Raw genomic sequence first — 26,146 nt, forward strand, 5'->3', positions numbered from 1 at the left:
TAAAAATGAGTTTCTGTCATCTCAAAAGCAATTCCGTCTCAAAAAGGTCAATTGCCGTTTTGCAAACAGTGAAACTTTCTGGTGTTGAAGTCGTGGTTTAAATTTAAAGGTAATGTAGTCGATCAAGCAGACGCTCTCTCAATTTTTACTATTGTGCAGCACAATGACTCTGGCAGGATAGGCTTCTCAGGTTTAAATCTGATCAATGTTTCACATGGAAGGTCTCTAGAAGAGGACCACACTGTACTACAGTCCTTATGTAAACAACAGCTGGTTTGCATACATAACAGTATAATGCAAAAATGATATCAGGTTAAAAGATCATTAAACTACTTTTGCATTTCCCCCTCTCCCTCTCCTTTACCTGTGTTCATACAGGCCATTAGGTTTGCCCTCTGAAAGCAACTAATGTGATTTATAAATAATTGGACACTAAGTACGTTATCTACTGCTGCTCAGTGGAACCCAGCTTAAATAATACTGGACCATCACTTCATTAAATACATTCTCTATATTTTAAAGATATTAAGAATTCTTCTTTGTTCCAAGTCATTAAATCACCTGAAAGGCCTTTTGAAATTGATTTTACTGTATTTCCATAAGATTTGTGTTTGAACATTGACTAGGCCACTCCAAAAGCTTCATCTTTAGCAAATCTGAGGTACTCCCCAGCAAATTTACTGGTGTGCATTTGTTTCACTCATTTAATAAAGCAATTACGTTCATGTTTCATAAGAAATGAAATTATTGAAATCTGCATTTCATATTTACTTGTTTTATTTTCGTTTCATATTTATTTTTTATAGCATAGTGAGTTCTAATGATCACAGTGAGGTGACACCTAAATAAGGTGGTAATGTCTCCTGGCTTTCATCTTCAGTATTCAGTCTCAGCTGTGAGAAAATGATGGAACAAAAAAAATTAACTTCAGTCAAACTAAACAAAAGCAATCTTGCCAGTGAAGATGAATTATTTTTGGTTTTGCAACATTTCCTAATGTTGGCATCACAATGTGAAATAAATCCTGGAAATATCCAACAAATCTGTTTCCATTCTACTGGTGTCAGTATGTGCCAACACTAACTGTAGCTTACTTACATTCTACATTACATTCACATGAAATAATTTATTTTATGTGGCAGATGAATGCTGGAAAAAAATATGACTACTTACTAGATAGTGGATTTCAGTAAAATAAAGATGTCAATAAGGATTTTGAGGAAGATATGCAATGGAAAAAAACATATTTATTAACTGTGGTTGATTCCTTGCAGGTTAGGAACTAAAATAGACCCAACAATGACAATGATTTTGCCACAACTTGACAGTATTTTCTTAGCACGAAGGTCTCAGGTTTGAATCCCAGCCAGTCTTTCTTCATGAAACTTCTCTCTGGATACTCCTCTTCCTTATACACACAGCCTAAAAACATGACATAGAATGCTCTACATTTCAAGTGGGAATATATGATGGAAAGCCAAATTGAATCAAATATGTAGTTAATTATTGGAAGAGGGTTTTTTACAAAAAAAATAATTTCCACCCCTTCAAGAATCCAGTTTCAAAATTGGTGGAAAACTTAATATAAATGCAACCAGAGCTGAGTTTGTGAGAATATCTTTTTAGTTTGACCAAAAATAGTTCTGTATAGTCTCTACATGGCTTGTATTAGTCAGAGCAAAGCCTTGGTCAGTCTCAATATTAGTCTAGTAAATATGTCAAGTAAAGGCAAAATGCTTTTTATTGGACTTTAGTTTGTTGCCTGTGTATCTAACTCTTACATATCTTAATTCCCTCTGAGTGTGAACAGATACAATTATCTTTTTTCTGTTTCCTCTTCCAGTTCCTTTCTAACCCTGCAGTGACCTTTGGGACGGCTATAGCTGCCTTTTATCTGCCTGTCGTTATTATGACAGTCTTATACATCCACATCTCCTTGGCTTCCAGGAGCAGAGTCTCCAAACACAAACCTGAGAAGAAAGAGAAGAAGGGAATCAAGTAAGATTGATCAGTGAATTAAACATCCAGCTTCTTTGAAATACCTTCTGGACATAACAGGGATTTTTTTTTTTTTCTCAAATTCAACCTAGCTTAAAAAAATACCAGAGGTTTGCATACCCTGTATATAATGATGCAATCTTTTCTTCACTCTGACATCAAATCTGGTTAAACTTTTCAGTGTGGCTCTGATAACATCATGTCATGAATTAACTCATCAAACCGTTACCCACCTGCAAGATCATCCCAAACTGATGACATAATGAGTCTAAATTTAAAGAAAGTCACAAAGATAAAAATAAGTAATTATTCTGACATTTAGAAAATTGAAACAATTTAATAAAACAGGATAACTTTAGAATGTTTTAATATCAGAAAGCAAGACAAAAAAGGAGTTACTGTTTGAGATTATTGTGAAAGAGTTTTGGCAATGTCCAAAATCATTCTCTAGAGTCTTAAACATATTTTCTAATTTAATATAATAACTGTTCCACAGACCTCCCAACCTGCTAAAGAGTCACATGATAAAGCAGAACAACAACAACGATACCAGCCCTCAGGTCAGTCCTCGCTCCACTCCCAAGGCCAGCCTGGACTCCACCACCACCGCCCTTGATGGAGTGAAGAACGGCCAGGTGGAGGAACAGAAACCTTCCCAAGCCGAAGCCCTGGGGCACCCAAGTCCCAGACTGGCACAGGTACTGACTTATTATTCTAAACCTTATTAGACATTAGAAAGTTAAGTTGTTGGAAAAATTAAACTCTAAGCTTCAATACAATGGTTTTTGCATCCATTTTGATTAAACTTGCAGGATGTTTATCTCTTGTGTTGTTGCCAATAGTGAAAGAAATCTGGAATTTAAGCTTATCAGCATTATCACATTCTCTGTGTGAATATGGCCTTAAATGATAAATAAAAGATGTGGTCTTAGAGATATTTCTGCATTTATTCACGGCCCTCCGGTAATTGTGTAGCTGAACACTGACCGTTCCCTCAGCTCAGGGTATCGGCCTGAATTTCCTCTTTAAATCCTCTCTGGTTTTGAATCCTCTCATGTTCCCTTTTCCTTCTGTTGCTTTCACTTGGAATTGTCTAGATGTTTGAAAATGAGGAGGAAAAACTCTAAATACATCTTTGAACACTGACCATGTTAGACTTATTTTATTATCATTGCACAGACACAGCAGTGAATTTAGCAATGAAATGTTGCTTGGCTAATAGAGTACACATGAAAAATGCTGAAAAACTTTAAGTGTGACTCTATAGATTTAAAGCTATACATAGCTTTAAAGCTGTGGATCTATTAAATCTATAGATCTATGTTTTAAATCTATATATTTAAAGCTATAGATTTAAAACTATATTTAGATTTAGCTATATGTAGATTTAAAGCCACATATAGCTTTAAATTTATAGGTTCATGTATTTATTAGAGCCATAGGTTAAAGGACAGTCCTACTTTGAGTGTTGGTGTTGCTGAGGAAGAAAAAGATGATGATAGAGGGGACCGTTAAGATAAAGAGAGAGAGAAGGTGAAACTGGTTAAAAACTGAGAAACCACACCCCAATTAAACTGAGACAGATCTCCACAGCAACACTGAAAACCTCATTGTTACTTTTTTGTGCAGGCAGAGCGTTGCGTTTCTATATGATTGTCAGTTTTGTTGTTTTGTTCTGAAGGATGAATGCCCCCGGTCTACATGTCTTTACCTTCTGTTTCAGCTCCAGCAGCAGCTATACGGGAGCATGGAGTGTCTATGCTAAATTACAGTTGGATTCAAAATAATAGCACATCTATAAAATGTTCAAAATCCTTGTGATAGCTTTTATTTTGGTATATGTCATGGGAACAGAGATCATTCTTCTCTACATCACAAACTTCCGCAGATTTTATCTCAAGTACTGTATTATCAGTTTGTTGTTTCTTGCATAGGTTCACACATTTTTTATTGTTTTTATTTACATATGTTCATACATATCTTCTACTTTTTTGCCATAAATTAACTTACTTAGCTGTGCATCACTTTTAATCTGACTATGCTGTTTTAATAACTGCACAGTATCAAATTTTTGTTGTAGATTTGTACAGACTATTATTACTCTTACTTTTGTGTAAATATGTATGTCCACGCTGCTGTTATACCTGAATTTGCCCTCTGTGGGACAACAAAGGATAAATATACAATCAGTCTGCAAAAACAGGTGAAAAATGGATATTAGCTCATCCAAATTAACATAAGCGTCTCCATTTGTAATTTACAGAGTCAAACATTTATTGTGTAAACTGAAAACTTTGTAAATGTAGTGAACCACTGAACTGATGTTTAGCTGTTTCTGAGATCTGCTTCTTTCTGTGTTGCCTCAGAATCAACATATTTGACCCCACCTGTTTGAGTTTCGGCCACTCCTTTGTGTAAAGAAACATGACTTCTTCAAGTATTTTCTTGTATTCAGACTGATCTATGATCACTGATGTTAGATGAGTAGATCATAAACACCATAGCATTCCCTTACTTTAGTGCCTTTACCACAGTGCATAATAGTTTAATATCAGTGTTTGGGAATTTATCCAACAAACTGTCTGTGGCCCAAAAAGAAAAATCTGTCTTTTATCTCTCCCTTAAATGTTCCAACATTTCTCTTTGGTTCAGAAAATTGTGATTTTAAGTTGTTAACTCTTTCGCCAAGTTGTTTTTATTCAACACTGTAAAGCATTATAGCCTCTTCCACAGTTTGTGAGACAGAAGGACTGTGTGTCTAACCGGTTGGTCAGCAGCAAAGCAGCACCACAGAGTGCTGTACTCTCACCATTAATTTGAGATAACATTCATCACAGTGGACCCTTCTTCACTGAACTCTGCTATGTTTGACAATTCACCCATAGAATCAGGAGCATGGATGTCAGAGGTCATGAAAGTAGGTGATTTTGGGGGCTAACTGTATTGGATGTCTGGTACATTGAACCCAAGTACTGATTCTTTAAAATCTTTTAACATCTGGTTCTTTAAATCTGCAGCTTGATCAGAATCAGAAACTAACTGCTTGTAGTAACCTGACTGATCTCTGGGATACAGTTATATATTCAGCACTTTTCAATGTTCATTTCAAGAAATGGTAATGATAGATGAAAAGTTTTTGCTGAAATGAGCCTGAAGTATAATAAAAGCACCCCTAATGTTTGTTGCCTGTAGTACCTGTGGCATTGGTTTTTTACCATGGAGGGAATCCATCTAATCACAAACTCCTGATGTAGCTTTTCTGTGTGCCTGGGTTCATTGGTATATTCTGTTTTAGTGAAAGGGGAAGGTTTCCACTCTCGATGTTCGCTGTATCTCTTTCAGTTCTTTCCAGTCAAAGAATGGCTCCTTTCACTTTCGCTGATGTCAGTTCACAGACTAAAGTCAGAATGCAGATTCCACGTATAGAATCTCCCACAATCCTCCTACCTGCTCTATTAATCAGAAGATCTAATGAGAATTTCTCACAGCTCTCCATGAAGCAGATTCTAAATTCATAGCCATCTGCAGAATGCTGCAGTCCTCTAACCCCTACTTGCAGCTTCAGAGTGCCCTCAAATTAAAGCAGAGAGACTGTATTTTGAGCCTGAATTTATTACGTAACTGAGTGGCATTAGAGTTTGTACCTTTTTCTTTCTCATAGGAAAAGGAGAGTTCCAATGACTCGTCCACAGCTTTTATCCCGCCAACAGAACCAAAGGCCAACAGCGAGGCGACGTCTGAGGTTTGTGTCCAAAATATGGATAATATTGTTGTCAGTGGTCATAAACGGAAGCACATGGTCAGTAACTCATGTAGGCTGTAACATTAAAGCACTGCTCAGTTGTGTGGTAAGAGAATATTCCTTGCCTCATTAAACTTGAACTTTGAAACTTGAAAATTCAACATGACTCAAAACATTGCTTTTTACAAATAAATATCTGAAAGTGCGGTGTGCAAATGTACTCAGCCCCCTTTTCTCTGAGTGCAAATGCAGCATCTCTGCAACCTTTAGAGGGTGATTACTGGTATATGTGTGTTATAACTATGGCTGAAAAACATATAGTGATATACATAAGCTTTTTATATCAGTCAGCATTGATAATGATTGATTTGTTTTTTGTTTTACAAATATAAAATCCTGCCAACTTGCTGACGTGACCGTTCCTGTTTTATCCAGTTGTTTTTTTGTTTTTTTTAAAGCAGTTATGAAACATGATGGTGAAACCTGAAACTGCTGCTGCTACACAAGTTGATTAGCAGGTTTTTTCTAGGTATCCAAAACATGAGTGAGTAGGTAAATGCCACCTATTTTGTTTTGCTGGCTAGGAGAGGTTGAGCGGCTAGTCTTTCATCTGCCTACATCCCCCAGAATCTTGTGCAATTCTGAATCTGATTTCAGTGAGTTCAGACGAAACCTTCTTGATTCTTTCTAAGCTCCATTCAATACGGACTGACTAGACAATTAGAGGCAAACATAATGAGGAATGCATCTCTCTTGACAGCCAATTAAGCTCAGAAATACTATTATTATTGATTTATTTTCCAATACACAAAAAGTTTATTTGTGCAGAAACTTTACGCAGCAAAGATGTTCAGAGCTTTTACATGATAGTTTAGTTGAACTTCATCATATTAATATCGTTTATTTCAATTTGGTTTCTTATTATAGGAAATTTTCACATAAATCCTCTCAAATCACTCTACAACCAGACATGTTTATTCCGATTGTATTCAAATTTACCCAAGTTTAAAAAATTTATTCCAGTATAATTTAGATTCAGATCAAAAAAGATACTTTTCTTGGTGAATAGCTCAAGTGCTTTGACAATATTCACTGAATCAGGATGTAATATGAAGAATGCAGCAGCAGAGCTTCAGATAAAGATGAAAACAACCTCCTGGATTTGGACGTCGCTATTTTAAAGTCAAAGCATCTAATTCTGAAGATGACTTGTTCTATTTGGACTAATTCCTACATAATTCTTAAAACCCAGTCAATTCAGCCGTTAGAGATTTAAAACCCAGTTGTAATAAATTCTTGTGGTTTAGTGATGGCTTAGTGTCAAACTTAAAATGGACACAATGACACGCAGGAGAATTATATAATGACACAAAAAGGGAAGCAAATGGCAGCTCTGTTTGAGTGATGTATGCAAATATTTTCAGATGAATGCACCATTATGCAGAAACCCCCTCCAAAACTCCCCTCCAGAAAAAACAAGATGGAACTTTCAGTCTGAATTTGCATGTAAAGACAGTAGGTTTGACTTAAAACAATCTGATGCCGGTCTGGACATTTTTCTTCAGATGCTGACTGACCTGCTCTGTGTTTTTGATGTCCAGCACCACGTCTGGATTATTTTTAGCTATATATGACCGTTTCATATCATCATCTGATGTCTTTTCACCTTTTCTCGATGAAACACTTTAAGAATTTGTGCTTAAAATTTTGCTTGTGTTGTCCTTTGCCTCCCTGCTCCTTCACACCTTTTCAGTTATAACTATGTATGATGATATTTGGAGCTCTGAAATGTTTTTAGTAACATTTAACTTTAACCCTTCACTGTCTGACTCTGATCTCTGACGCAAACACAACGTACAGATTATGTCAGGGTTCCACAGATTAAGTAAAGGTGCATCAAAATAAATAGGAACTTCAGTAAAAAAATATGTTCCAAAAGTGAAACTAGTGTTACATAAATTCATTTAATATTTTGGTTAATGAAACATAATCATTACAGACATGTAACTCATCATAATGTATCCAGTTGAGAGCAAACGCAGCTGATTTGATAATATTAATGATTGAGGTAATGTCCTTACTTCAATCACCATCATTTTTACTGTAACGTATTTTGTTAATGCGTATTTGCACTAGAAGTGAAATAATAGTAACAGTGAATGGGAATATAATTTAATTGTAGAGATCAGTAGGAATATTGAAATATGTCTGTTTTTGATTTATTCTTCAGTTTCCTTGTGAAAATATGAATCTAACTCTGTTTCAATAATATCCAGAAGGCCATGTCAGCGCAGCATCATTTCTGGGTTATAAGTATCATCCTGTTTGTACCTGCAAAGTGATATAAGTGTCTTTACCAGTGGCATTATATGATCTACTAATGTGTTGTTTTATGATTCCAGTCTAACTGGACTGGAAATCTGTCCATGTAAATGTTTTGAGTTAATATCAATTGGATGTATTTGAAAAAAAAAAGTTTCCCCATTACAGAATTCTTGTCTTGACCCCATTACAGAAACACATTTCATAATTTTTTGATCATCAAAAATTTTCTCAGTAAATACAATAAAGTGTTTTTTTATAATTTAATTGATAAACCATCCAGTCATATCTGGCCTAAGTAGAAAATGTAACAAACCCTTTTAGCATATAATGAATGGTTAATGAAATGTAAATCAGCTTTCCAAACACCGCGATTAAGCAAAATGAATTTGACTTTTTTTTTTTTTTTTTTTTTTTGCTTAATCAGAGGTTATCAGAGGTTTCTCTGATAAAGACTCAGGCTGAGCCTTTTTTTAACCAGTTTTTAACTGTGAAACTCTGACAAAGTGTGTGTTACAAACAGTGCTGGGCTTTGGAAATTTGAGACAATTTGTTGTGGTTGTAATGTACACAAGTTCGGTGAACCCTGTGATGGTTCAAAAACCAAATGTACCTAAATATACATAAATACAATGAAAACTACTGCTAGCTAATTTCCACAACCTTCGTTATCTTTGTTGCTGGGGATGCAGCCAATCAGCACCAAGGAAAATAAGCGGTGCTTCTAGATTGGCTGTTTTTTCAAGCACAAGCACCCATTCCCTTCAGCTTCCCAAGCTCCTTTTTCTATCTAATATTTCAGATATGCTCTACGAAAAAAAGCCATGAATGAGCCGGTTTTCTGTGAAGAAAATCCACAAATAGGGGAACCCTCAAAACTAAGTTGGTTTTGCAAAATCATTTAGTTTTTAGAAAATCAGTCCTTTAGTTTATATATTTCAGATTAAAATGAAAAAGATGATTAAATGCCATTGCTTCTTTAGATCAGAATGTATCAAAGTAATATTTTTTGTTCTCCTTGGAGCATCTTTGCCCCTTTCTCTAACTCATAGAAACAAACTGTTCCAGGTGTTTAAACTGCTCTTCACACATCCTCAAACCATTTTCCCCACTGAGTTTATTCTTAGCATTCAGGCTGAGGCTTTTTTTTTTTTTTTTTACCAGTTTTTAACTATGAAACTCTGCCAAAACAACTGTTGAAAGAGATTCCTCTTGCCTGAAGCCCCGCCCATGTATTTAGATACAGAAATTCTCAGTGGTCTGTATTTTACACATCAGTGGGGAAAGAAAATCCATTATTAGTACATTCAAACCCCACATCATTGATTAATGTTCCCATTAGGTCTATTCACACACAGAGAGATGCTCACAAGACTCTACAGACAATTTGGCTCGGCTATTTTCCCCAGATGCTGTTGACACGAGCTGTTCAGGGCGGGAGATCTTCTGCTGGAGATGAGTTCTCACAGCAGGAAACTCCAGGGAAAAGACATGGGGGAGCATCTTTCCATGAGGCAAGACGCTGAGATCGCCGTGTTTTCTCTACACATGGCTACCTGATGGCTGGTTTCCGTGGATACTCGTATCACATGCAACCATGTTTCACGCCTGCAGATAGAAGTAGAATGCAGCGACTCTTATCAGCACACAAATTTGCTGGTTCATATTTGCTTATCTTTCAGATATTTTGCTGGTGAACCCAGACGCAAGTAGGCTCTGGAACTCTTACAGAGCTTCTAAAGAACAGCAGTGTGTGTAAAAGAAAGAAAAAGGCTAGACATGTATGGCCTATTTGGTTTTTGTAATCTGACTTTGCAACCAAAACACATTTTAGGAAATATGTGAATTACGTTGAATTCACATCAGCCTTGTTCTTTAATCAAACTCTACTATGTTGGGGATGTTAATCGACCTCTGACCAATAAAAAACCTAGGCCTCGATTTGGTTGAAGTGAACTTTGTTGCAGTTTGAATGCATATGTGATTGCCAAACAGCCTTCGTCAGTCTTGCAGAAATAGTTTTATTGAATCAATGCCATAAACTTTCAAAAACAATTTTAAAAAATTCAGAAAACAGAAATATTAGAGACTGGAAAATGTTTATTTATAGGCAGAAGTTGCAAAGAAATTAACCTATTGGTGCAAAGAAATTAACATATTACTAGTACTACAGTACTACTACTAATAATAATAATACAGCTAGAAACCTCATCTTACAACCTTTAATTCATTGTCTTTTAATTATTACAAAATAAAACCAAAATCATGATAAAGCAGTACATTCTATCCATCTATTAACTATATATTAACATCTATCATCTATTTAACCTATCTCCAGAGGTCAACAGGTGAGAGGCGGGTTACACCCTGGAGACGCTGCCAGCCCATCACAACACAGAGGACAAACAGACATGCACACACATATTCATACCCAAGGGTAATTTAAAGAGACCAATTAACCCAACAGTCAGAGTCCCTGAAGAGAACATGGAAGGCCCCAGCAGAAAGAACCTGGACTGGGATTTGAACCCAGAACCTCCCAGCTTCTTTAGAAAAAGAAGACAATGATCAGAAAAAGATAAGCTTCATGACAATGAACGGAAATATTACGCTAATTCTTGAGTCTTCTCAATATTCTATGAACAACACTAGAAAATATTTTAATTAAAGTTTGCCTTGAATTAAATAAGAACACAGCTGAAACCAGTTTCTTCTACACACTGTAACTGTTCACACACATTTCAATGTCTGAGATGAATTTTATTTTAGTGACTGTTTCCATTTTTAATATCACTGCAGAATTAAAGAGAATTAATTTTCCATTTTCGTTCATCTTGAACAGTTTCCATACAGATCTGTAGTAATTGGAGGAATTACCTCATGAACATGTATGACCTGGTACACACGTCCCTTTCCTCCTGACAGAACTGGAAATTATGACCAAAACTTCAATTTTATTTTATCATCATGCTAGAGAATTTTTTTTTTCTAAAACTGAAAAGATATTTCCATTTGCAAATTGCCAAATAATTTTTTGTCAATTTTGGAGTAAAGGCTTCTTCCTTGCTGAGCTCATAACGTACAGAAATCATTTCATTTTGTTGTATTTTGGTTTTTTTCCTGTGGTTGATAGATTTTACACCAAACTCATTCATCTGTGAGACATATATGTTTCCATATATATATTGGCATATAACTGTGTGTAGTTCTGCTTCAGTTTTTCACAACGATCCTGTTGGATTAAGACTTTGCACTTCTGGTCTCACTCTTATTTGTTTAGCTCCACTTGAAACTGTCAGGATAGATGGAAGGTTTATTCAACACAGATGTTTGCAAACATTAAGTTCTTCAAAAATCTTTGGATTGGGAAATCTGACCACAATAACGTGCCTCTCTCTTCCACCCTCACACCAACTTCTAACCTCAATCTGTGAGGAGAAGGTTGGCTAGGATGCAGTCAGTGAAGCACAAAAATGTAACATCCACATAACCCAATACATCATGGAGAACATCAGTCTGAATTGGGCCATTAGCTTTTTCTCTCCAATTGAAAGCACAAAAAGTGTGAATTCTTCCTCCCTTATCTACACAACAAATACAACTAATATTTTAACGAAACAAACATTAGCATGATATTTGCCTTGGTTTCAGCGGTTATCTAACTTCTTGTTGGTCAATAGAATGTTTTTGTGCATTTCCAGCAACAAAATCTTTTTATTTTCTTTTAAAACTGTATTTAGCAAATTATAATGGATGGGTGTGCCCAAGTGTGCTTCTGGGTAAAAAAAAAAAAAAAAAGTCACTGGATACTTGTGGCATGACTTTCTATGAAACTATAATAAAATATTGTGTTTGTTTGTTTTGCATGTAACATTTTCCATTTAAGAAGATATAAACTGGGAGGACAATAAGATCATCCATTATATCCAGTAGAGTTCATTAAAATTAAATTAAATAAGCAATCTAAAATGTTGAGCCTCTTTCAGCAGATATTCAACTGATGCAGCAAATCAGTATAAAATGTGACTTAGTTAATGTTCTTGATTTAAAATCCCAACTACATGGTTTTATGTTCAATTAATTAACTGCCCATTCTTTTGTACTTACTGCCTCATTTTTGGTAGCTCAGTGTTAATGACTTGCTGTAGAACGGCGGTTTTCAAAGTGTGAGGCGCGCCTCCCCTGGGGGGCGCCAGAGCACTTTAGGGGAGGCGCGGTGCGAGGGAAAAAAATAAACCGGAAAAGCTATCTGCTTGCTGTCTACTGATGTGAGAGAAACGTCTTTTACGCACACGATCAACTCTGTGGATTTAGGAAAAAGTTGGTACTGTGGGGTGCGCGTGTGGAGCGGGGATCAGTGGAAATGTTTCCCACCTTAGAGGATGTTTTGGCCAGTGATGTCAGTAACGTTACTGACGTCGGACCACTTTTTTCTGTAACGAATAATATAACGCGTTGCTATTTCAAATCCAATAGTCAGATTACAGTTACTTATCAAAATCATTTTTGCGTTACTATCTTCTTTTGTTATTTAATCGTATTTCCTCTACTCGTCTTGTCGAGTGACCGACGTCTCTATGCGACAGAAATGTAAACAATGGAGGGAGATGCGCATTTTGTTGGTGGAAAAACTGGAATATTTTCAGTTTCTGTCGCCAAGTTCGATTATTATAAGCGGCTTTGGGCTTCATTTTTTAAAAGTCGCTTGCAAATTTAATGAGTGGCGTGTTGCGCCTTTTTGGGCTCGTTTTTGAACGTGAAGTTTCTCATTTGGGCTTGGAAATAAGCAGAGACTCATAATAAATCCCAGAATTTGTCCGTCATTAAGGTAGTTTTAGTCAGTCTCTCCCTGTTCATCATTTCCTGGATGATCCGTCCCGCTGAGTCTTTGTTAATGTCAAGTTAATATATTACCTCTGAATGACGTCGAGCTTCGCGTTGCGCTCCAGAAAACTGCAAACATCGAGACCAATATGAACAGCGCAATAAACGTGAAAACAGCCACGAATGAACGTGTCCATAGTTGGCAATGATTATAATGGCAAGTTAGCACCGTTATAATTATTAATATTACGGTAAGTGTCGCAGCCATCTGAGCTGTGGAGCTGCAGGAGGAGCTCTGTGCGCTGCGACATCAAACGCAGGGGCGTAACGCAGAATCTGGAGGCAGGGGGGCTTTAAAATCCTTCTTAGAGTTTTCCAGACAACAGTGGACCACACAAATTACTCATGTTTTTTATTTTTGTACAATCTCCTCTTCAGTTCAACCTTATCAGTGGAGACACATTGTTGATGTTACCATTATAAAATAACTTACAATTAAGTATTGGCAAAGATCAATGTGATTTTCACAGGAGGCAGAGCATTGTTGTTAGCAGCTGCTGAAAGTAACTAAAAAGTTACTTAATCCTGCAGTTAGTTACTACTTGACTTGGAAAGTAACTTAGTTACTTTCCAAATCAAGTAGTCAGTAATATAACTAAGTTACTTTTTCGAGGAGTAAATCAGTAGTCCGATTAAAAGTTACTTTTTCAAAGTAACTATGCCATCACTGGTTTTGGCCAGAGCGGGGCTGAAGGTGGAGTTTTTAGAACTCTGCCCCCCTTCACGGGGAGGCGCAGCAGGCATTAAGCTCCTTGAAGGGGGGCTCACCCTTTCATACTTTGAAAACCCCTGCTGTAGAACATTAACTTTCACCTGAACCGTTTAAGGTCTCACAGGAACTGAGTTGCTGTGAGACCTTACTGCTAATTACCTGGTTTGCTGCTGGAGAAGAGCTTCTGTGCCTCCTAGGAATGTTTAAAGTTAAGAAGAACTTCACTTTAACAGGAGGAAATCTCCAGTAGAGCCTGGTTCAGTGTGAGCCGCCATCTTCTCACAGTCTACTGTTAGCTACTCTAACCGAACACTTTATGAAAAAGAAAAGTTTTAACCCTATTAAAAGAGAAATCATGGTGAGTTTTAATAAAACTCTTTACTTTTGGTTACAGGTGGCTACAAATCCCAATCCAGTTGTCACGACAACATCCAACTCTGCTCTTACCAAGATGAACCCATCGTCAAGGTGGTCCAAGATAAAAATAGTAACGAAGCAGGCGGGCGACGAATGCATCACAGCAATAGAGATCGTCCCACCAGTGGAGGGAGCGGAGAGGCGCTCCATCCCAATCAGCCGCCCCAGAACTGTGGCAAGAAAGTTTGCCAGCATCGCGAGAAGTCAAGTGAAGAGGAAAAGACAGATGGCTGCCAGAGAAAAGAAAGTGAGTGTTTACACTGAATAGGCATGTGGTGAGAACTGGATAGTGTTGCAACAACATATTTCCATATACTGTATATAAAAGACAAAATTTTTGTACTATCTGACTTAGAACAAACTAAACTTTTAAATCATCTGATTTACCAAAGTTATTCACATACACCCTTTAGGCTCCACTCACTAAAGTCCTCTGGGTTCAGGACTTTCCTGCTCACTCTGAAACATCCATCCATTTTCTTTACACCCTTCTTCCCTAAATGGGGTCGGGAGGGTTGCTGGTGCCTATCTCCAGCTGCGTTCCGGGCGAGAGGCGGGGTACACCCTGGACAGGTCGCCAGTCTGTCGCAGCCAGCTAACGTTCCGGGCGAGAGGCGGGTTCCACTCTGAAACAAACCATTGCAAATGTGAGCAAGATTTGTCAGTATTACACTAATGTCAAACAATTACATTTTCACAATTGTGGTATTTCCATTAAATGAGAAATGCAATTTAAATCATGTGTGAATAAGTTTGTCCACGTGTTAAAAAACAAGCTGTGTCATGATCCTCCACCTACTTCCTATTTTCTTATTTCTGGTTTGTGCCAGCGGCAACATCTAACTTGTGTGATGCAGAAAAAACATTTCCATTGCAGTTTTCCCAAATAAACCAAAGAACTACCTAATCCTAGCACCACAAAAATTTTGCTGAAAAACTTTTTTGTGGCATGTTTACTGGTGGGATTACAGATCCATTTACCCTTAGACTTTAACTTTCTGGCTGATATCTGTAGACTCTAATTTCCACTGATTTTTTTTTTTTTTTTCTTGATGACATTTTAATTTATAAAATTTTTCAATTTTATTTCATTTTCAATATGACAACAATCAGAAGGGCTCAAAACTTACATTTTTGTTTCTTTAGACTACAGGACATGTCTCCAAAGTTCTTGTTTATGAGTAGATTCCTGAACTGTACTCTGGCGGAATGTTTGGTTTGGAATACTGGCTTCTTCTTCTCTTAAGCGGCCTTTCAGCCTAGAACACGACTTGTTTCACTGTAAATGATGTGTATCTTTACAAAGTCTTTAGCTATTGTTCTGGGCATGGTGTGAATATTTTTAATCCCATTGTTTTCACCATGAAGGTACTTTTTTCCCAAATATTGGCTATTAAATACACATTTTCACGCTTACATGGCAACACAATTACAGTAATTGTTCTTGGTTTCTGTCTTCTGCCTCTTGACTTTTTTCATCTTTCATTTGACCCGGCAGAATGTGTGTGAGTGCATTTTCTGAGGATGTTTCATGACTGTGGCTTAACAGAAATTGTGAAATTGAACTGACTATGGAGAGTCATTTTACTATAAAGTGTGTAAAAGCCACTTTTTTCCACAGTGAGAAAATAGCTACTGGGAAAACTCAGAACAATGTCCAGTTACTTGTGTTATTCAATTAGAGCACCTTGCCGTTGTGCTCCACAGGGACATTATGTTTGAGGGAAGCTGTGGGCCGTGTAAACACATGTAGACAAGTCTTGTTATGATCCAATTTGGTTTATCCAAATGATAAGCACTCTGAAGCTTTATTTGTGCAGGAGTGAAATTTTCTGCATAAATACTGTTAGCAAACTCAGCAAAACATAGAGATGTACTCATTTAGGCTAAAGGCTAACAGCAGCCTGTTAGCTTTCATGGCCTGTTAGATTTTTCGCCATAATTTAAATCTGCTTTTTGTATTTTCTCAGGTTATCTTTGGTAATAGAATTAGCAGGATGATCCAAATCCTTCTGGTTTGACAAAGAAAGATTCTCTGGCCTGTAATGCTGTAACAAGTCAGACACAATGTCAGATTGTGTCATTGTTAACCCATAAAAACAACAACAAAAGTTAAGGTTTGGTCCTTAGGATATCATCACTTGTGTCTCAGCCCAGACAAATAAACACCAGAGTGGAAGAAATGTCAAAAGAATGAACTGACATTTGATCCCAAATATTGCTAAGCTAATTTGAAGTTATTCAGCAGCAAAAATCAACTTTCACAGCATCCTCATCTCCTTGCCTTTAAAAGCACTTGGCCAAACTGGGTGTGAATGAGGCAACAGCTCTGATGTTCTCCAGTATGTCCAGTTCTGGCCCTACCATCTGTGTTGATGCTACTACTAGTAAAATTGTCTCAAATTTCAGGAGAAGGTGGGTAGTCAGCAGAGTGGCTCAAATGTCGCCTCACAACAAGGTTTTTACTTTTGCTCTGTGAATAAGATTTCCTCCCAGTAGATTCTAGTTAACTATTGTGATAAATAATTATGCAGCTGATGTGTCTTTCTCTCTGTTGACCCTGTTAAGGAACAGTGATTAAATTCTAATTTCATTTGTATGGGGTTATGTTCTGGAATCGTAGCTGCTAAATAAGAACAGGGTTTACTTTGTGACAAAAGTGGATGCAAGGTCAAAAACGTGTCAGTTCTTGAATAAGTGTTGTGGGCATTGGAATAGAATGAATAGTCTTTGCTGGTTGTATTATGTAAACGCCATACATTCCCCCAATCCTAATTCTTTCATGCCCTGAGCCAGAGCCACCGGAGATCTGAGTAGTGTAACAGGTTTAGGAGAGGAGCGATCCATTGATGGATTTAGAACCAGGTTGTAGTTGCCGCCCAATATACATGAAGCTTCAATCGCTGCCAGTTTTAGAATTAGATCATTAAAAAATTCCAGCCTGCCTAAGTTTGGGCCACATAAGGATACAAGTATTACCCTGTTTGTATTTATTACACAATCTACCAAAATTAATCTATCATTTTCTATATAATTTAACTAAAATCTAAGGTTTTTATTAATAAGCAAGGCTACACCCCTAGCTTTAGATGAAAAAGAAGAATAAAATACATGACCAACCCAATCCCTGCACAACTTTAAATGTTCTAAATCTGTGAGATGGGTCGGTTGAATAAAGGTGATGTCTGTGCTTTGTTTCTTAAAATATGTTAGAACTTTCTTCCTTTTAATGGAGTTGTTAATTCTTCTAACATTCAACAAAATACAGTTTAGTAGTCCTGTCTTATTCATTTTAAGTAATATGAAAAAATATTCTGGTTAAGTGACAACAAGAGATGCACATAACTTGGACAAAATAAAGAAATCTTAAACCCTTTGCTATAAGTTTACAGCTTTCAATATTCACAGAATGAACCCCATAGAGAGAGTGTCCCACAAATCCCAAGAAAAATAAATTAAAAAGTAAACCCAGACTTTAATCCCCAGTAAACAAAAAACAAACTGTGGGATAAACTCCGCTTCTAAATATTTGTGGTATCCTCAGCAGAGAACAATTTTCTAAAACAGAAGGATATGATTGCTCCAGCAGAAAACACTCAATAACTATATTTAACAAAATCTACTTAACACACATGTGGTGTTATCAGGCACAGGTACGCCCGATATTACACGAAATGGTTTAACATTTGAGGGACAGCCAGTAATTATGGATTATTTTATGTAACATTTTACCGTTAACAATCATGGTGCGTGGTCATCTCGCAAAGGAAATGTTCTATCCCTGATCCCGAACAGTGGACAGGAAGGTCTCCACCTAAGATGAGGCTAAAAAAAAAGTTTAAATCCACCTCCGTGTCGAATCCTCGGTTTAGCAGGTGGCGTATTCAATATTTTTCTCCTGTAATTTTTTCTTTACCTCGTTGAAAGGGAGTATTTTGCGTTGCACCTCGATGCTGTATTCTGGGTAAAATGAGACCCGATTATTATCCAACTGTACTGTCTCCTTGTCTTTGGCCAAACAGAGCACCCTGAAGTTCAGAAACTTCACGAGGTCTGCTCCAACGCTCTCCCCAGGCGGTGTGCCCTCTCGATGGTAACCGGGGTTGGGAAGTGTTCCTTCCCGAGAAGCCGCGGGATTAGTCGTTCCACATAACCAACCATGTCAGTTGTCATGATTTGGGTGAGAGTGGTGGTGAAGGCAGATGCTGAGACCCGGGTAGGATGAATGACGAGTTTAATAATCCAGAAAATACAGAAACACAAAGTCCAGGCAGTACGGAGGAGTGCAGGGCAAATGCTCACAACTGGTGACACAGGCAGACTAGACATACACGACGTGGACCCGACGAGGAATACAGATCACAGGTGGGGTTAAATATAAAGAGGGTAATCAAGACGATCGGTGCAAATTTATTTTTCCAAACATCAGGTACCTCTCTGTTTCTGTGAAGCACAATGGTGAATGTTTCTTATAAAAGAAAGGTTTCTAAGTGGTAAGATTGTGGCTTCTTTAAGTTTACAATAATGTTATTGGTTCTTCTTGGTTTTCACTGTCTTTCCAAATGAGTGCAACATGCAAGGAATGCATTGTGGTGATGTGACTGACTAGAACAAGATTTGCTGTTAGTATCTTGCACATGGTACCATGCTGAGTTAGGGATGTGCATGAATAATCAGTACCATACCAGAAACTCTGTTAGCTGTATTTGAATCATGGCTGCAGAAGAAGGAAAGGAACGGCTGAGCTCACGACAACATAGAGCAGTCTCCTCATGATTTTATCAACAAAAGAACATCTGTGGCTGCATCATTGTTGTTATCACACAGCTGATCCACCATGCTCTGATTGCACTGCTGACACTTTTTTAGAAGGTCTAGCATGAATACATGCATTACTGGACTATATTGCTTTTGCAATCTCTACTTCATATAGCTTTTGCCACTGGGTTTTGCTCATTCAAATTGAGCATAAAAGACAGCACAGCCTCAATCTCCATCACAAAAAGAGAGGGTGAAGCACACACCGAATCCTACATGCCTGTGTTTCACTACAGCACTACCCTTGAAGTACAATAAATCCACTTTTTCATAAATGCTCATATTTCTTATATTTTGTAGTTGAGTTGAAGTTAGTACTTTCTAAGCTTTCTTGAGTTTCTTGAACTATATTGATTCAATAGTTGGTTGGCGATCCATAAATTGCCTACCGATCTGCATATCTGTGTATAAATGTGTGTGAGTGTAACTGGGTGAATGTGACTCTAGTGTAAAGCGCTTTGAGTGGTTAAAATGACTGGAAAATTGCTATATAAGTTCAGTCCATTTATCATTTAATGATATGGAGGCAAGACGAGAGAAAAGACTTTGGACCACCGATCCGGTCCAAACCTTTGTCTCCTCACTTCAGATTAGCGGCTTCTGATGTTGTCTCTGGTTCAGGATTTACCTGAAGGAACAAGATGGTTACTGTCCATGTCCTGGATATGTCTGAGTGCAATGGCTCTTGATGGCTCAACCATACTCCAAGCCTTTGGTATTTCCTGTCCACTGAAGGTGTTTTGCTTCAATACCTTCTCAAAGTTGTGGTTATCCCTGTCCTTCCAGACTTTTCCTTTTCCACTTTACTTTCTACCAATATGTTCACTTTCAAGGATTTTTTTTATTGCTCTTGTAATAGAAAATTTTGTTTTTAGCCTTATTTCATCTTTGATGGAACTGATAATAACTGATAATGTTGTGTGTAATGTCTTGAGCTGCTGGGACCTTGAATTTCCCCTTGGGGATCAATAAAGTATTCATTATCATCTAATACTTATTAGCATTTATTTACTGATTATATCTGCTGTGTTTTTTGTATTTCTGCAAGATGTTTTTTGACATTAAAGAAGTTTCCAGATAATGTTAGATGTTTCTGCAGCTGTGATAGTATAAGAGACATGAAGACCTCTTGGGTAACATGCTTAACCTGGTAATTGTCTTAAAGGACTGACGTATGAAATGTAGGTTGTACCCTTGTTTGACCCTGAACCCATGAGTAACTGACAACGAAGAATTAGAAGTTTCTCCTGAAATCCTTATTGGCTCTTTCCTTCCATAAAATCATCCCTCCAAGAGGTGAGGGATAGGTGGGGGTAAGGATTGTGTTTGTAGTCCATCTGGCAATAGAGATAAGGTCAGACTTTGGGTGGGTCTTTTCCTTGCTGTGACTATATAACGATGTCATGTGACTGTGTTCAGGGTTCTTCTCCTGACTGCGTTCAGTGAGACAGGTCTTCAAACGCTTTGCCTTCGAATAAAGCAACTTAAAGACAAATATTAATCTTTCGCTTATTATTGAAACAGATTCTCATTCTTTGATTAATGAAATTTCCATAACACTCATGTAATATAAGAAAGAAACTGCATTTTGGCTTTCCTTGCTTTTAAGCTACAACTATCCAAATAAACAGAAATAAACTCTTGAAACATCACAAAGGGAATAAACAGTTTATTTCTGTCTATTTGGATGGTTGTGGTCTGTCTTCTAGCCCAAGACAGACTACAGCCTAGGTTATGTCCACCAAGCTACACAGAGTCTCATGTCACCTGAACCTACCGTGTTCAGGTCTTGGACAGGTTGACATGACAACAAGCCTCTGTCTATTATGGCTTCACTTATGAAGTCTCCAGTGCATCTACTAGATGTAAAAGCTTCTTTCAAAGTAAATTCTGCATAAATCTACCAAGTTATGTTTAAACAAGAACATTTCTTCTGGCTGCTTCACTTTGTTTTTTATTTTAACTCTTTGCTGGTTTTTCAGCCATGCTCTCTCAAAAATCACTTTCTTCCCATCACTGTTATTTTAGGTATTTAGATGCAATTAAAGATGTGGAACAAATGATGTCTCTGTGCAACAGGCTCTAACACAACAGTTAAAGCTAGAATTCAAAACAGGTTACTTGTAGTTATGTAAAGGCAGAATACTGGTTCATCCGTTGAAATAGATGTCTTTTTTGCACTTGAATAATTCATACCTTTCTGTTGAAAGTAAATGCCTTTGAAAATGCTTGGTTTGAATGCAAGGGCGTAATGACATTCACTGCTTTTATTCACATAACACTGAATCATGTCCTCCTAAAGTTATAATAGCTGCAGTTCACAAATACTGTTGAAACCAGAGATTTATATTCACTGTGTAAAAATGTGAATGTAAGTCATTGACATTTTTACACATCTTTCTTATATTAAACCTTCCACTTGCAAGATACCAGAATAATAAAACAGTGAAAATTTTTAGATTTTTTTTCTTTCTTTAAATTCCAAGTTTTACCTGCTTTTAAACTGTATGATTTTGGTCAAATGTTTGGGTTTCCTTCAGCAATAGTTTGTTGGAATGTTGGTCGATCCCTTACAGACTCACCATTTCAGCTCTGCCCACTGATGTTCTCTGAGGCTGAGGTCACGACCTTGTGATGGACACTCCAAAACATCGACTTTGTTGCCTTTAGCCATCAGACCACAGGATAGATCTACAAAACTCAATGTTCTTGTCCATGAGTGCATTTCCAAACTGTAATCTGTGTCTTTTGGAGATGGCTTCTTCCCTGAGCGACCTAGCAGCCCATGTTTATACAGCAGCTTGTTCATGAGGTTTTTAGTTGTTATGTTGGCATTGAGTCACACATTTCAGACCAAAACCTCTTCACATCTGGGACAGAGAACATGTCTACTTTATGATCTAACTGATATATGATATAACTGGACATTCGTGTTCAAAATTGTTTGAACAAGGGAACCTTGTGGAAAATTGGAGCCAAGAAATTTTTGCCTCAGTTTTCTTCAGCCTTCCTGATACTCTACTTCTTTGCATTTTTTATGTTGACACACAGTGTCAGTGGTGTGTTTGTGGTGTTGCATTGAAACACATCCACAGGTGATCCAACATGTAACTCAAATGTTTTGTCTCACCTCGTCATCATTAGCTAACAAATTTGTTACATTATCTGGATTTTCAAAAGGCACTGTAATCAGGTTTTAAATGCATCAGGTCTGTTTAGATAAAAGCAAACAGATAAACTGTGTCTTTTTAAAGAAAATAGCAGGTATCTTTCATTTGGAACTGCTTGTAACTTTACTCTGTTTTGCTAAGTCCAATCTTCTGCTCTCTCTTTTTTTCTTATTCTCTGCAGGTAACCAAGACCATCTTTGCCATCCTCCTGGCTTTCATCATTACATGGACACCCTATAATGTCATGGTGCTGATATCCACCTTCTGTCAGTCCTGTGTCCCTGACACCGTGTGGGCGATTGGCTACTGGCTGTGTTATGTCAACTCCACCATCAACCCAGCTTGTTACGCACTGTGCAATGCCACATTCAAAAAGACTTTCAAAAACCTGCTGCTGTGCCAGTATAAAAATATAGGTACGAGATGAGATGAAAGAAGAAGATAAAGGGTGGGATGGGAGGGAGGGAAGGGGAGGGGGAGATGTAAGCCACGTCAAAGGAGGAACAGAGGAAACACTATAAAGGTGAGTGACAAGAAGCCTGGATAAATAGAAGCATAAATGTGTGAAATTTAACGAGTTCTGGCATATGGCGGGGGATATGCATCTATTTATTCTGCAAGTTAAAGCAAACAGGTGAGAGAGCTCCCCAGCTTCCCTTTACATGGATCCACAGAGTGGAAAAGCTGCTACAGCAGTAAGACAAAGTGAATGTGGGCTGGGAAGGAAGGAACAAGTGTAAAGTGTGGAGACCATGAATAGAAATAAAAACTTGTGGAAATAAAGCTAAAACAGAGCACTTACTCAGCGGCTGCAGTGGCGCTGCTCAGATTTGAGTGTTTTTATGTTTATTTGGATCAAGTGAGGACAGTTTGGGTATTCTGTCATTTTCCCCATGATGAATTATTCTCCAGCAAAAATCCCCGCAAAGTCATACTTTCAAGTTCTGATGTAATGTGAACTCTATTATATCAAAGTACCGAGGGCAGTTGTGTGGGTAATTGGCCACTGGCTGAGTTGTGACAGTTCAACTATCGACCCAGACGGGTAAAAGTTGGTCCAGAATCATTAAAAAGTTCTTCTTCATCCTGCAGATAATCTGAAATCAGGTATTTGTACAGAAAGGAAACAAGCGATGGATTAAAATAAGGGAAAATATGTTGCTATGTTTCCATTGGCCACATAATCGTGCAATTTGACATTTCAAAGACAAATTTGCTTAATAGACACATGCCAATTTAAAAAAACAGATTTGGTTATTGATTAAAAAAAACAAACGATTTAGCACTAGGATGTGGTGTTTTTTCAGCAGCATTGAAATTGGTTTATCTTGCAAAACTGCAATGGAAACACTTTTTTTTCCACATCACATGTGTTTCCACTGGAGCAAACCATGAAGAAAAGACAGGAAGTAGTAGGAGGATCATGATGCAGCATGTTTTAATGTCATCACATGAACAAACTTAACATGTGATTTTAATTGCATTGGAAAAACTGCAATTGTGAAATTGTCTTTAATTTGACATAAAATTTTTGTTTCCATAAAGTTATAATGGAAACTCAGCTAAAGCCTTCCACTCCAAAAATAAGTTTCAGATTTATCAACTATTGAGACATAACTGAAGTATCCATAGCAAGTTTCAATAGAGTCTAGTAAGGTCCTGCTCAGCGATTAACACTAGAAATGGTTTTAGTGAGGGTTTAGAAGCTGAAGCTGACACTAAAGTTCTCTATAAGGTTTTTTACTCCTCTCAGAAGTAATTCTATCAAAGATTTTCCATCAAGTAACCCAGACACGTTTTAGCCGTAACATAAAGGAATTTCTCTGGTCTGTTCACGACAAAGTCAGCGTAAGCTCCGTGTTCTCAATGTGACCCATTGGACAGATGAGCATGTTAAGAGAAGAAAAGAAAAAGTGTTTCAGGAAGTCCCAGAATACACTGGAAATGAGGCCATCAGTGACTGAACCTGGGGCAGAAAAGAAAGGTAGCTCTGCATTTCACTCTGCCTTGGAATCATATTCGACCTGATCATGGTTATAAGTTTGTCACTTGGAAAGAGAGAGGACATTCTGAAGTTTAATATTTCTTTAGTTATGGGTAATATATCAATTTAAATCCACTTGATTTATTCATTAGCGCCAATAAGTTAATGATTTCTAAATATCACTCCTGCTAATATTGTTTAGCTGTATTAGCCCCTTTGAGTAATACATTAGTAAATTGATGTGTTTAGCAATTTTCTGTGTTGAAATTAGACATAAAAATAAAATTTAAAGTGCTTAACATTTTTTTTAAAAAGTAAATTTTTAATATTTAGTTTTGAGATTTATTTTAAATATCTCAGTAATTACATATTTTCAAACCTCTAGCAAAAGTAATTGTATTTCTTCTGTCTGCAGAAGAACTACAATGTTTAAAGCAGCTTATTTTAGTCCTACCGAATGAGATTAAGTTGAAGGAAGGATTATATTTATAATTCAAACTGCCACAACACATATTAAGTCTTTATAGTTGAAGACCTAAAAGAATAAACAAAATAACTTGTGGGCTTTCATCGACTGCAGCGTCTTGAAACAAGATTGAGACTTGTTTTAGCAGAAGCATCTACTGAACCAAGCATTACTTATTTATTGCTTACTTTTTTCTTAAATTAAACTTCACTGCTAATCCAGTCACTGGATTTTAATGAATTTGTTTGCAAAAATATTTTATATGCAAATAAAAGTTAATGCTCCCTCGCTGTATGCAAACACATACAGCAAGGGATCAGCAAATTAAACTTCAACATTGGCTTTAGCATTTTGCATCTTAAAGCAAAAAAGTCAATCAAGTTTTTGGCATTTATCACAAAGTCAAAGAAAGTCTCTGTTGTTTCTATAGAAAATCAGCTCAAACTTGGCCTGTAAACCCAAAAACACACCAATCAAATGTCACCTTACCTTTAGCTTCTTTACTTTTTGAGTCATTTTTCTCTCTCCCACGAATCTTTCTCTGATGGGTCCCAATTTGTGCAGACATCATTTCTGTAATTATTCCCAGTAGCTAAATGTTACATGATAAGAGATAAATAATATGTCTATGACTTTATTTATTTGGCTTTGTGTTTGATTGGCAAACTGTTCAGTGTGTAACCTCGCCTCTCTCCTGCTAACCGGGCACAGACAGTGTTAGATGGATGGATGTTTTTTTATTTATTTACCCTTTTTATGTCCGCCCTGAGAACCTGCCAAGATTGAAGAAAATATGCAGAGAAGACATTAATGTTGTCAGTGGTGCTGCTTACCATGGCTGCTGATGATGGTCAGGATGCCTATGGTTTAAAAATCTTTTTCAAAATCTGAATTACAGGTTCAGATAATTTCATACTGTTCACAGAAACTCCTTTTCTCACTTGCTAAGCCTTCATTGTGTCTAGACGGATTATACACCACATGCTACATTAGACGATTGGAAGTTTGTGATATGTTTATTTCATCAGTAAAAACCCAAAACAACGTAGCTGTGTTCAGCATTGTTGATCTCCTCTTGTGCTGTGAAAAAACATTTTCCTCTTACACATTGCATTAGTTTTTGCTTTTCCTATCAGATCTTTTAAACCCCTTAACTGCTACCTTCAAATCATTTACATGTTAGTCAATGGGCCCATGAGAACTTCAATTTCCTCATGACAGTTAAAGAGTTAAACTAATATAAATTTGGAAATTTGGCTTACTCTGCTTTGTTGGTATTTGTGTTCAACCAAAGTGGAATGTTAGCAAACATAAACTTGTCTGAGGTCATGCCACATCATCTCAGTTGGACTTTAATCTGGTCTTTGACTAGGCCAATTGAAATCTGTCAGTAGTTTTGTTTTTTTTCCTCCAGTTTCTATCTGTTTTAAATGTAAAAGTTCTTTGTAAAGACTTTTACCTTATTTTTATTTTATTTTTTTTAAATCAGCTCTCAAAAACTGCTTTTGTATTGCAAAATCATCAAAACCCATTCAATGGGCTGAGACCTTCAAATGTCAAAAACAACCAAAAAAACTCAACCAAACAGATTCAATCTTTAATCCTTTTTAAAGCACTATAGATGAAGTTCTGC

General features: G+C 37.0%; 1 protein-coding gene across 2 annotated transcripts in view; it reads left to right on the forward strand.

Moving 5' to 3' along the window:
- chrm4a (cholinergic receptor, muscarinic 4a) overlaps positions 1–25,150 on the forward strand; it is a 48,141-nt gene extending 22,991 nt beyond the window's left edge. For both annotated transcript variants that reach the window (XM_044109798.1, XM_044109797.1), the window contains 5 exons: positions 1,844–1,998; positions 2,495–2,696; positions 5,660–5,740; positions 14,053–14,322; positions 22,245–25,150. In XM_044109798.1, the coding sequence (XP_043965733.1) occupies positions 1,844–1,998; positions 2,495–2,696; positions 5,660–5,740; positions 14,053–14,322; positions 22,245–22,490 (954 nt within the window). In that variant the 3' untranslated portion in view covers positions 22,491–25,150. The remainder of the gene's footprint in view (positions 1–1,843; positions 1,999–2,494; positions 2,697–5,659; positions 5,741–14,052; positions 14,323–22,244) is intronic.
- Positions 25,151–26,146: the final 996 nt, after the last annotated feature.

The sequence above is a fragment of the Gambusia affinis genome, linkage group LG24 (assembly GCF_019740435.1).
Source record: "Gambusia affinis linkage group LG24, SWU_Gaff_1.0, whole genome shotgun sequence".
NCBI lineage: Eukaryota > Metazoa > Chordata > Actinopteri > Cyprinodontiformes > Poeciliidae > Gambusia > Gambusia affinis.